The 12,722-nt window shown below is 43.0% G+C and overlaps 2 protein-coding genes across 2 annotated transcripts; both read left to right on the top strand.

The window, feature by feature from the left end:
- Positions 1 to 207: 207 nt before the first annotated feature.
- On the top strand, positions 208 to 4,445 carry LOC111563043 (leucine-rich repeat-containing protein 3B-like). The gene is made up of 6 exons (XM_055005383.1): positions 208 to 455; positions 1,366 to 1,658; positions 1,729 to 1,854; positions 2,150 to 2,314; positions 2,384 to 2,462; positions 2,647 to 4,445. Exons 2-6 carry the CDS (start codon positions 1,422 to 1,424, stop codon positions 2,862 to 2,864), a joined length of 825 nt encoding a protein of 274 aa, XP_054861358.1. The 5' UTR covers positions 208 to 455; positions 1,366 to 1,421; the 3' UTR covers positions 2,865 to 4,445.
- A 744-nt stretch (positions 4,446 to 5,189) lies between these two features.
- psmd3 (proteasome 26S subunit, non-ATPase 3) lies at positions 5,190 to 12,722 on the top strand. The gene is made up of 12 exons (XM_023261933.3): positions 5,190 to 5,501; positions 6,553 to 6,743; positions 8,024 to 8,164; positions 8,607 to 8,743; positions 9,026 to 9,216; positions 9,407 to 9,510; positions 9,888 to 10,002; positions 10,622 to 10,741; positions 10,836 to 10,939; positions 11,019 to 11,174; positions 12,105 to 12,155; positions 12,477 to 12,722. The coding sequence occupies exons 1-12, from the start codon at positions 5,330 to 5,332 to the stop codon at positions 12,552 to 12,554; spliced, it is 1,560 nt and encodes a 519-aa protein (XP_023117701.1). The 5' UTR covers positions 5,190 to 5,329; the 3' UTR covers positions 12,555 to 12,722.

The raw sequence follows: 12,722 nt of genomic DNA, 5'->3' as shown, positions 1-12,722 counted from the left end.
TGTAACATATTTTATTAGTCATTTATTGTGTTTGTTATTTTTTACATTTACATTTTTTATATTCTGTTAATTTTCATTTGGGATTATTTGTAAGATTTATTTTGATTTGTTTTGAAGATTTTAACACAAACACTGAATGGTTTTATCCTCTGTGTTGTCATGTGGCGCCATTTCCACTGGGGGGCGCTGCTCTGATCACATGACCTGAGAAGATCAAACATTATTTCTCACATCACAATTGATCAGATCTTTTTTTTAAATAAATGTAATTTAAAATTTCATTTGTTCTTAATCCAACTAAAGCACTGAAATCCTGCAGACAAAACACTGCAACTCCTCTGTTATTTATTTATTTATTTGTTTATTTATTTATTCATGGGGCAGTGCGTCACACTCATCTGTTCCTCCTTTCTCTGTCAGACTGCTGCTGCTTCCCTATAAAGGACCAACAACATGTGAGTCTGAATCGTCTCTTCCTTTGTTTTTTTGTTTGTTTGTGTCTGTTGTGATTGTTTTTGTTTGTTGTTGATGTGTTGCGCTTTCTGGTCTGTTTGTTGTTTTTGTTGTGTTTTTAGGCTGTAAACAGTCACTATTTGAAGTTAACAACTGACCAAAGGATTTAAAGACAAACAAATGAATAAAAACAAAGTGTGACTATTTAAAGTTGTGTGACTCCAACGAACACGAAGATGAATGATGAACGAATGAAGATGAACTGAAGTCAGAATTGTACTGCGTTTTTTATGTACACAGTTTGTCTTCATGTTGTGCAGCTGTGAGCAGATTTAAACTTTCTAGTCTTTCATCTGTTTTTAATCCCTGCAGGAGGATTAATGTGATTCTTCTTCTTCTTGTTATCCCTTTGTTTCCTCGTCTTATCCTCCTCCTATAATCTCTCTTCTTCTGTTCTCCGCTGCTGCTTTAGGTTCATTTAATCACATTTAGTTCTAATATTTAGTTCTAATGACAGTAATTGATAATGAAATTGATGGTTCATCCTCTTGTGACCAGCATCACTTTATTAACAGTTATGCATAAAAAAAACTTCATTATAGACACAACTTGTGTTGATTTAGTGTTCTGTTCTCAGGAAATGTAACCATCAATAAATCTGATTGGTTCCATCAGAGGTCAATAATCTCAGTTCAGGTCCTGATTTGTCTCAGTGAGGTTTGATAACAAACTGATCTGAAACTTTTATTACATTTGTTTAAGGTTTGACAGTTTTTGTTCCAGAATTATTAAACCATTATTTCTACTATCGATTATAACTGCAGATTCATTCTGCTGTGAATTGTCTGATTTTATGGTTAACAGAATATTGATCACCGGGTCTGATTCCTCCTTTCACCTGTTTTCCTGCAGACAGGCTCCGCCTCCCTAATGATTGGTTTGAAAATGGCTGCCAGCAGCTGAACATCATGTCCCACTCTGAGAGTCCACCTTCTTCTTCTTCTGTGGTGGATGTTTCATCACAGTGGAGGCTCCTCCTCCTCCTTCTGATCCTTCCGTTACCTGGCCTGGTGATGACATTATCACCGCGGTCCGTGGCCCTATGGCGCCGCAGCAACAAGGTGTCCACCATCAACGCCTGTCACTGGTCTGAGCTGGCAGACGGAGCTCTTATGGTGCACTGCAGTGGACTCAGACTGACTGAGGTGAGTTTACCTGGTCAGCTTTCAAACAGTTGGCAAAGTTGCACCTGCTTAGGTGTGCTTGTGTCCTCAGGTACCTGTCGGCCTGACCAATCGCACCACTCGTCTGTTTCTCAACAAGAACTTGATCAGTTCTCTCCCGGCTGATTCGTTCTCTGACCTCTTCCTGCTCAATGAACTCGACCTGTCACACAACCAGGTACACACACCTGACACACAACCAGGTACACACACCTGTCACACAACCAGGTACACACACCTGTCATACAACTAAATACACACACCTGTCACACAACCAGGTACACACACCTGACACACAACCAGGTACACACACCTGTCACACAACCAGGTACACACACCTGTCATACAACTAAATACACACACCTGTCACACAACCAGGTACACACACCTGTCACACAACCAGGTACAGACACCTGTCCACACCTGGAAGGTGATGCTGGTTCATTTTCTCACTGTGTTCCGTCTCCTCTCAGCTCTCCTTCTTGGAAGTCGGTTGTTTCAATGGTTTGGCGTCCTCTCTTCGCTTCCTGGACCTGTCGTCCAATCAGCTGTCAACGTTGGACCCGGCGGTGTTTGACGGCCTGCAAGTTATCACGAATCTCACACAGAACCCGTGGCACTGTGACTGCAGAATGCAGGTGAGCTCCACCTGTCCAGGTGCAGAGATGTGTTCACAGTCAGTGTTAACAGCTTTCTGTTCTGTCCAGCTGTCGATGCCTCGGTTGGATCTGGACTCTGCCTCTCTGGCTGAAGTCATCTGTCAGACCTCCGACCTCCCGAACCTCGGTATGCTTCCTGCCAGCACGTCACATGACCTTACATACTGTGATGTCACATGTTTGTGGTCCATGTTGTCACCCCTTATCTGTGTGTGTGTGTGTGTGTGTGTGTGTGTGTGTGTGTGTGTGTGTGTGTGTGTGTTTGTGTGTGTGTGTGTGTGTGTGTATGTGTGTGTGTGTGTCTGTTGCAGGAGCTGTTGGTCTGCCGATGCTGCTGCTGATGGAAGACTGGGATCTGTGTCGCTGTGTGAGGAGAACCCATGACTTTCTGACGCTGGTCACCATGTTCCTCTGGTTCTTCATGCTCATCTCCTACCTGGTCTACTACATCCGGGAGAACGAGGCTGTCGCTCGCGAACATCTGGAGTACCTCAAGTTTCTGGAGATCCTTCGTCCTCCCTGCGATTGAAATGCATAAGGAACTCCCCAAGGATTTCTGGAATCTTTCCAAAAACAATAGAGTTTCTCTAGATCTTCACCAGAGACCCCTGGAACTCCATTCAGTACCTTTAGAAGCCTGCAACCTAACGAATGACCAAATCCACTTTATGTTCCAAAGAACTCCTAGAATGTTCTTAAGAGCCTTTAGAAATTCCACAAGGAGTTTTTTTATCCTAACCAAAGCTCATAGAACCACATAGAAGACTCACCAGGGACTGACTGGAGAACCTCGAAAACTGGAATCTCTACAGTGACACATGGAACATCCTCAGGGACCAACAGAGCTTCTCTACAACTTTATCAACAATTCCTAGAATCTCCTCGGGAACACCAGATCTTTCTGAAACAAATCTACAACCTACTAAAGAACGATCAGGTCCACTTCAAGGCTCAAAGTTCTTCTACAATCTTCTCAAACCTCTTAATATGACTCAAGACACTGTGAATCCCATTCAGGGTTCATAGAACCAAATGATGGACCTTTATCATTTGACCTTTGTCATGTTCCGGTGGGACTCCTGGAACCTCCTCCATGACCCTTAGGTATCGGTCAAGGAAATCTCAGACCAAATCAACTCTTATAGAACCACATGAAGAACTCAAACAGCTTATAGACCTGAAAACTACTTATATGACCTTACAGCTTTCTAAAATAAATCTGTAACGTTTAGGAACCATTAAATCCAAAGAGCCATGAATCCTCTTCAGGGCCTCGACAACTTCTGAAACCTTCTGAACACCTATTACAGGTTCTTTGCAACATCTAGAACCTCCTCACGGAACTTAACCTTCTCAAATGTTCCTCTGGGATTCTTGGAACCTCTTCAATGATATTTTAAGAATGTCTCAAGAAGATTTGGATCCAATTTGACTTACAGAACCACAAGAAGAACTCTTCAATGGCCTGTGAGAATTTCTCAAAGACTGTTAGAACCAGGAACCAGAGGTAACCTAGAGCTTGAAGAAAGACCCTGTAACGTTCTCACTTCACTCCAAGGTCCTTAAATTACTTCAAGGAACTCTAAAACTTTCTGGTGTCCCAAAGAACCACATGGTGGATGTTTAAAACCTCCTGAAGAACCTAATAGAGCTCCTCAGTGACATCTGGAATCTCCTTTGTAGCCTTTAGATCATGCTCGAGTAACTTTGTATCTTTGAAAACCTGCATGAGGATTTTCAGATACACCTCAAAGAATTTAATTTCCTTCTCAAAAGTGTCCAAACCCACAACATCATTTGAAGGACATCTGGAACCTTCTCAATACCCTGAAAATTCCCTGAATGTCTCTGAATTCTCCACAGAACCATGTCAAGGTTTTTTTTAAACAACACCAAGAACTCCCTCAGACAAGGACTCCTTGAAATTCCTTAATAACATCACCAGTGTGTTTAAGGACTGTTGGAACCTTTACAGGAACCCAGAGCTTCTCCAGGTTTCGTGACACATTAGATCTGCTCAGTCGTTCAGTGTTTCTGTCTGATTATTGATCCTGTGAGAGAGTAAACTAAACCTTTGCTTCATGTGTGAAATAAAAGTTCATCAGCAGGATTCAGTTTGTTTGTCTACATCTCCTCAAATGACGAGTCAAAGTTCAGCAGAAAATCAATTTTCATTCATTTTAATAACTGATGAATTATTTAAAAATAGTTGCAGCTTCTCTCTGAGTTTTATATGATAATAAACTAAACATTTTGAGCTGTTAGAAAAAAATGTAAAATGTAGAGGCAGATATTTAACAGAATCCATCTTCAGATGCAGAAGTTGAAGGACAAAGGAGTATTTTATTAAATAAAATGATCTTAAACATGTACACTACCAGTCAAAAATTTGGACACAACTTCTCATGGTTTTCTTTATTTTCATGACTACTTACATTGTAGATTCTCACTGAAGGCATCAGAACTATGAATAAACAGATATGGAATTATGTAGTAAACAAGAAAATGTGATATAAGTCAAAACAAGTTTTAGATTCTTCAAAATAGCCACCCTTTGCTTTGATTACTGCTTTGCACACTCTTGACATTCTCTCGATGAGCTGTTTTACATCTTCTCCTCATATGTATACAGATTCTATAAATATATAAATATTTTAAATGGATTCATACTCAGACCTGCGAGGTGTTTACATCAAATAGTTTATTTTTTTAAAACAGAATTTTCTGTAGCTTTTGTTCTATTTTCCATGGTAGTTTTTCACTTAGAGATCGATCTCTCTGCCTTCGACTATGTGAGTCTCCCCTGCTGTTTCTGCCATCAGCTGCTCCTGCCTGCCGTGTGTTTCCCACAATCCCCTGCGCCCCAATAGTTGCCAGTCATTGCGGGTTTAGCGCAGTTTAGCGGAGAGACTCCAACCGTAAAAACACTGACTGTCCTGTCCAGCCACCGAGGCTTCTTCTACCGCTCACTGACACGCTTCGTCCCCGCTCAGCATGAAGGAGACAGCGGCCAAGCGACGGGACAAGGGCCGGGACTCCAAGCAGGAGAAGCCGAAGGAGCCGAAGGAAGCGGGGCCCGAGCCGCAGGACGTGGAGATGCCGGAGGAGGAGGCGGCGGCTTCTGCGGCCAAGCAGCCGAAGGAGCTGGACAGCCTGACGCTGGACGGTAAAAACACTCTAAATAACGTTAGTTTAACCCCCTGGAGGCTCCGGTACCGGAACCGGTCCGCTGTCGGTGACCGAAAATAACGTACAGTCATCGGCGTTAGCTTTTTAGCATGACAGGCTAACGCTAGCTGTTGTTGTAAACCCGCTGAGATACCGAACAGACTGGAACCAGAGCTAGATCTAGAACTAGAGCCACAACTCGAACCAGAACTAGAACCACAAGTAGAATTGGAACCAGAACTTGATCTAGAATTTGAGCCACAACTAGAGCTAGAATTAGATCTAGAACTATAATCAAACAACTCGATCCAGAACTAGAACTGCAAGTAGAACTAGAACCACAGCTAGATCTAGAACCAGAACTAGATCTAGAATGTTAGCCACAACTAGAACCAGAACCACAAGTAGAAGTGGAACCAGATCTTGAACCAGAATTTGATCTAGAATTTGAACCACAACTAAATCTAGAACCAGAACCAGATCTAGACGTGAGCCTCGAAGACTGGAATCTCTACAGTGACACCTGGAACATCCTCAGGGACCAATAGAGTTTCTCTACAATTTTATCAACAATTCCTAGAATCTCCTCGGGACCTAGAACCATAACTAGATCTACAACTTGAGCCACAACTAGACCTAGAACCAGAACTAGATCTAGAACTAGGACCACAACTCGAACCAGAACTAGAACCACAAGTAGAACTAGAACCACAAGTAGAACTAGATCTAGAACGTGAGCCACAACTAGACCTAGAACCAGAACTAGATCTAGAATGTGAGCCACAACTGAAACCAGAACTAGAACCCCAAATAGAACTTGAACCAGAACTAGAAATTGAGTCACAACTCGAACCAGAACTTGAGCCACAACTCGAACCAGAACCACATCTAGAACCAGAACTAGATCTAGAATGTGAGCCACAATTTGAACCAGAACCAGATCTAGCTTTTCTGGACCAGTTTGTGCTCACATACACAACGCTAGAAACATCAGTGTTGTTGCTGCAGGTGTGATCGTACCTGAGCAGTGATGATGTGTTCCTGTGCAGACATTAAGGAACACGTGAAGCAGATTGAGAAGGCTGTTTCTGGGAAGGAGCCTCGCTTCGTCCTAAGAGCTCTCAGGGCGCTACCGTCCACCAGCCGCCGCCTCAACGCCAATGTCCTGCACAAAGCCATCTGCGGCTTCTTCACCAACAACGCCACCACCAGAGACTTCCTGCTGGGCTTCCTGGAGGAGGTGAGGTCATATGTATCGATCATTTCATCCCAGCAGATATTTAGCACTAATTCACTGTAACCGATCAGACCTGAAGTCTGTTCAGATTTTATCTGGGAAAGAATCAGTTTATCTGCCAACAATCAGACAGTAGTTTTGAGTTCTTTTTTTCAGGCATAAAGTGAGTAGGTAGATGTTGATTACCTTGACAATTTTGGCGAGAGCTCTCGCCTTCTTCAGAAGCGTCTCACTGACAGCGTGTGACATGTCAGCTGACAGATTTTGACAGCCGACATGTGCGACATGCCCAGTAGAGCCACCAGATTTGCTGGGCCAACCACACTCACGCCGTAATGGCATGTCGTGGTGAGCCCAACAGATACAATCGCCCCACCAGGCATGCCGCAACCCTGCTGTCCTGTTTTATCTGGAATAGAGTGTCCCAGGTGTGGGAGAGCATGAAGGCCCCTCGTCCCTGTTCATTGCCCTCTCCACCCGCCTCCTGAGCTCCATCACCTCCTTAATCCAGCGTTTCAGTTTGTTTTCTTCCGTTCGGATGATTCTTGACCCGTCCTAGTCCATAACATGATGGTTTCTTTTGCAGTGGTCTGATATTGCAGATTTGAGATTTTCTTGTTGTGCTTTTTCTTTGAGTTCTTGTGAGTCGTGTTGCTGTTTCCTGTTCGCATTCCTTCTGATGTTCTTTTTCCTTGTGTAAAATGTTCTCCCTGTCTCCCTGATGTATGTGTTATTGCAAGAGTTGCAAGCTATTTGGTATATGACGTTGCACTTTTCTTCCTGCTCGATATTGTCTTTTGGGTGTACTAGTGGTTGTCGTAGTTTTCTGTGTGGTTTTATTGCGGTACCTATGTTGTGTTTTTTCATGGTGCGTTGGATGGGTTCAGTTATACCCGGATATACAGTAATGTAACTATGGTTTTATTGTTATCGTGTGTATCTTGTGTTTGTTTTGGTTTTTGAACAAATCTGCCAGCTGACAAGTCACATGCTGTCAGTGAGATGCTTCTGAAGAAGGTGAGAAACTTTCAAGATAATCAACATCTATCTATTCACTTTATGTCAGAACAAAAGAACTCAAAACTGCTGCATCAATAAGAAAACACGATGAAGATGAACATTTTTGAGCCAATAATCAGGCAGTAAGTTGATCAATAGAAGATGTGAGATCGATACAGAAGCTTTAAAACTCGGATCAGTTGTATCAGTAATCAATTTAAATATCGATTTCTGATCAGATCATGGTATTGATGGGTATTGATCAGTCCTTTTATCTGTCTCAGCCAATGGAGATGGCGGACGGAGATGTCCAGTTTCGTCCGAGGACGGGGAAAGCAGCGGCGACTCCTCTGCTGCCGGAGGTGGAAGCTTATCTCCAGCTGCTGCTGGTGGTTCACCTGACCAATCAGAAGAGATACACCGAGGTGGGAGCTCACCTGTTGGTCTACCTGTCTATTGACCTTGTTTATGTTGTTTGTCGTTAACGTTGTTAGTTGTTGTTGACATTAGTTTTTTTTTTAAAATTTATTATTGATTTTGTTTGTTGTTGACGTTGTTGGCTTTGCTTATAGTTGACATTGTTTATTGTTTATGTTGTTTGTTGTTGACATTGTTTATTGTTTATGCTGTTTGTTGTTGACATTTGTCTTTGTTTATTGTCAATGTTTGTTTTTGATGTTGTTGACATTTGTTTTTGTTTATTGTTAATGCTTGTTGTTGTTTTATGTTGTTTATAGTTGATGTTCTTGACATTATTGTCATTTATCATTGATGTTTATTGTTGAAGTTATTTATTGTTGATGTTTTATTGTTGTTAATTGTTCATGTTCATGTTGTTTGTTGTTGACGTTGTTTGTTGTGTTTCAGGCTCAGAAAGTGTCGGACGACCTGCTGCAGAAGATCGGTTCTAAGAACCGCAGAGCTCTGGACCTGGTAGCGGCTAAATGTTACTATTATCACGCCCGAGTGTACGAGTTCCTGAACCAGTTCGACACCATGCGCAGGTAAAAGCTCACCTGGTCACACCTGAGAGACACATCAGCACTCAGAAGTCATTACATTCTTTCATTTCATTTTCCATTAATGTCACGACTGAAATTCTCACAAGTTTTCCAACTTGCCCTGACTTTTCAAAAATATCACAACATTCTAAAAATGTCAGAAGGTTTTAAGGAGCGATGCAGCATTGATTCATTTGTTAATATTCTTGTATCTTATATTCTAACCTGTGGACTTTCCATACAGATCGTGACACAACACTGAAACTCTTTCTGTTTGCCACTCAGCTTCCTCCACACTCGGCTGCGGACGGCGACGCTGCGCCACGACGCCGACGGTCAGGCCGTGCTGCTCAACCTGCTGCTCAGGAACTACCTGCACTTCAACCTCTACGACCAGGCCGAGAAGCTGGTGTCCAAGTCCGTGTTCCCCGAGCTCGCCAACAACAACGAGTGGGCCCGCTACCTCTACTACACAGGTGAGACTCACACCTGCCCCACACAGGCGGAGCTCCTCCCACCTGCCCCACACAGGCGGAGCTCCTCCCACCTGCCCCACAGAGGCGGAGCTCCTCCCACCTGCCCCACAGAGGCGGAGCTCCTCCCACCTGTCCCAGACAGGCGGAACTCCTCCCACCACTCACCTGTGTGTCACGTGACCTCCTGCAGGTCGGATCAAGGCGATCCAGTTGGAGTATTCTGAGGCTCGCAGGACTCTGACCAACGCCTTGAGGAAAGCTCCTCAACACACAGCAGTGGGCTTCAAACAGACGGTCAGTAAACACTGATGTACTCTGGTACTACACAGATATACTCTGATACTACACATTGATATATTCTAGTATTACACCAGTGTACTCTGGTTCCACACACCAATGTACTCTGGTACAACACTGGCACTCCAGTGGTAGTGCAGTGATACTCTAGTAGTACTGCAGCGGTACTGCAATGATACTCTAGTGGTCCTGCAGTGATCCTCCAGTAATACTCCAGTAGTATTCTAGTGATACTGCAGTGATACTCCAGTAGTACTCCAGTGATGCTCCACTGGTACTCCAGTAGTACTGCAGCGGTATTGCAGTGGTATTGCAGTAGTACTCCAGTGGAGTATTTTTAGCGGCTGTGGTTCTAACAGTTAGTGTGTTTTCAGGTCCATAAGCTGCTGATCGTGGTCGAGCTGTTGTTGGGAGAAATTCCTGACAGACTTCAGTTCCGGCAGCCGTCACTCAAAAGGTCTCTGATGCCGTACTTCCTGCTCACACAGGGTCAGTATGTGTGTATTTCTATGTGTTCATGTTAGTACTTCTACTCTGAGTACTGCATCCAAACTGAACCTGGAACTCGTTCTGATCCGAACTCTAAAACCAAGTCTGGACTTTACAGAAAGTCTCAGCAAAGTTCAGAACTATTGGAGCATTTTAGAAAAGTTGTGACTCATCATAAATATGGTGACTTTAAAAACAAAAACTTTTAAAAATGTCTCAACTTTCCAGATGATAGTACGTGAAAAAAAACAGCACTTTTAAAAAACTTTTTACAATTTTCAGAAGTAATTGATGTTTTCAGTTTTCAAGAATTTTCAAATGTGTCTCCAATGTCTAAAAATGTCAGAACTTTTAAAAACCTTTAAGACTTTTCTGAAATGTCCTGACTTATGATGGTGACGTTTCAGGAGAGCTACTTTATATATTTGCCCTAACGTTGAATAAAGTCACTGCTTTTCAACATCACGATTTTTAAAAATTGTCGTGACTTTTAAATCGTGTCATGACTTTTAGAAAGTTTCTACAAGTGTTGAACACTTGAGACGACCATATGGTAACGTTTCCTGTGTGGACCTGCGTGTGGTGCTGAGCGGGTTCTAACGGCTTTGTGGGTTCTCAGCGGTCCGGACAGGAAACTTGGCCAAGTTCAACCAGGTGTTGGAGCAGTTCGGGGAGAAGTTCCAGACCGACGGGACGTACACGCTCATCATCCGCCTGAGACACAACGTCATCAAGACCGGTGAGCCAATCGCACGCCTCGTCACCTCTGACATCACATGAGTTGTGTGAGTGGGCGGAGCTTCTGACCAATCACATTGGCTTTGTGTGTCCAGGTGTGCGGATGATCAGCCTGTCGTACTCTCGCATCTCTCTGGCTGACATCGCTCAGAAGCTCCAGCTCGACAGCCCTGAGGACGCCGAGTTCATCGTTGCCAAGGTAACCAGGAAACGCTCCAAGTGTAGCTCAGACTGCCGTACGTTGGTGGCGGAGTCATGTGACCTTTGTGTGTCTGCAGGCGATCCGTGACGGCGTCATTGAGGCCAGCATCAACCACGAGAAAGGCTTCGTCCAATCAAAGGAGACGATGGACATCTACGGGACCAGAGAGCCTCAGCTGGCGTTCCACCAGAGAATCTCCTTCTGCCTCGACATCCACAACATGTCCGTCAAGGTAACACACGAGAGGTCCAGCAGGAACCAGAACCGTCCGTCAGAACTGTCCGGGTTCTTTACATCTCCATTAATGTTCAGTAGCAGCAGCGTTTAACCTCCACTGAGCTATTAGAAGGTAAAAATCAAGTTTTAGCTCAAAAATATCACGAGTTTAAAAAAAAAAAAAAAAAAAGTAACTTTCAAAATGTCAACAAAAAAAATCTCTTCAAAAACGTCAACACTTCTTTACGAACAAGGTTTTAAAAAATATCAGCATTTTGAAGTGTTTTTAATTTGAAAAATATCACGACTTCTGACAAATTTCAAGATGCCAAGGCTTTGATGACGTAAAATGAAAATCAGGTTTTAGTTAAAAGATATCCCACTTAAAAACATTCAGATACATCAGGACTTCTTTTTTTTTTTTTTTTTTTTTTAAGCTTTTGGCTTTATTAGATAGGTACAGTTGAGATGCAGACAGGAAGTAGGGAGAAGAGTGGGAGGAAGACCTGCAGTAAAGGGCTGTGAGCGGGAATCAAACCCAGGCCGCTGCGTCGGGGACTAGCCCCCGTTCATGAGGACTGTTTTTTTAAACAAATGTTTTTCAAAAATATCAAGAGACAAGAGGATCCAGCTGCTTCTACTGATGCTCTTTAAAACAGATGAAAGTTTAAAATGTCACATAACCTTTAAAAAATGGCAATATTTAAACACGATAAACTTTAGAAATTCAAAAATCATAAGTTTTTTTAAAATATCACTGCTTTTTGATGATGTAAACATCCAAGTTCCACACTGATGAAGTTAAATGAACATCCAGCAAGTTTTAGTTTAGTTCTGATCTGATCAGCAGGTATTGGTCCAGCAGCTTCCAATCACTTATTCATTTCTGGTCACATGACCTGAAGTTTGTCAGCTGCTAATAACCAGTAATTGTCTCCTCCTACAGGCCATGAGGTTCCCTCCTAAAGCTTATAACAAGGACCTGGAGTCAGCAGAGGTAACACACACACACACACACACACACACACACACACACACACACACAGAGAAAGTCCTGCAGAGTTTAACTGTTGTGATTCTGATGTTGTTGACTGACCACATGGTGGCAGCAGAGCCTTGTTTTGCTGAACTGAAACAAGAAGAAGGATCAGAACAACAACGTTTTTGACATTGATGTTTGGTTTTTAACTTCCTGAACTCAGCAGTTTGTCTCATTTTTCACTGAAAAAAAAATTTATTAGTTCTTCTTAATAAATGCAAATAAGACCAACAAAACTGTCTGTTTCTTCCTGCGGTTCATTTTTCTGTTTGTGTTCAGGAGCGTCGTGAACGCGAGCAGCAGGATCTGGAGTTCGCCAAAGAAATGGCCGAAGACGACGATGACAGCTTCCCATGAGCCTCTGCTCTGACTTCCTGTGCAGACAGGAAGTGGCCGCGTGTCAGTAGATCAGTTATAACCCACAATGCCCCTCTCCTGCTTTGTGTTTTCCTGCTGTGGCGTCACAGCTCTGACTCTGCTGCTGTTTGTTGTTTCTGTCACATTAATAAACTACTTTTGTTTACA

Source organism: Amphiprion ocellaris, chromosome 19, assembly GCF_022539595.1.
Source record: "Amphiprion ocellaris isolate individual 3 ecotype Okinawa chromosome 19, ASM2253959v1, whole genome shotgun sequence".
NCBI classification, from domain to species: Eukaryota; Metazoa; Chordata; class Actinopteri; family Pomacentridae; genus Amphiprion; species Amphiprion ocellaris.
The sequence above is the reverse complement of the archived record's forward strand: the minus strand, read 5'-3'. Positions and strand labels throughout refer to the sequence as shown.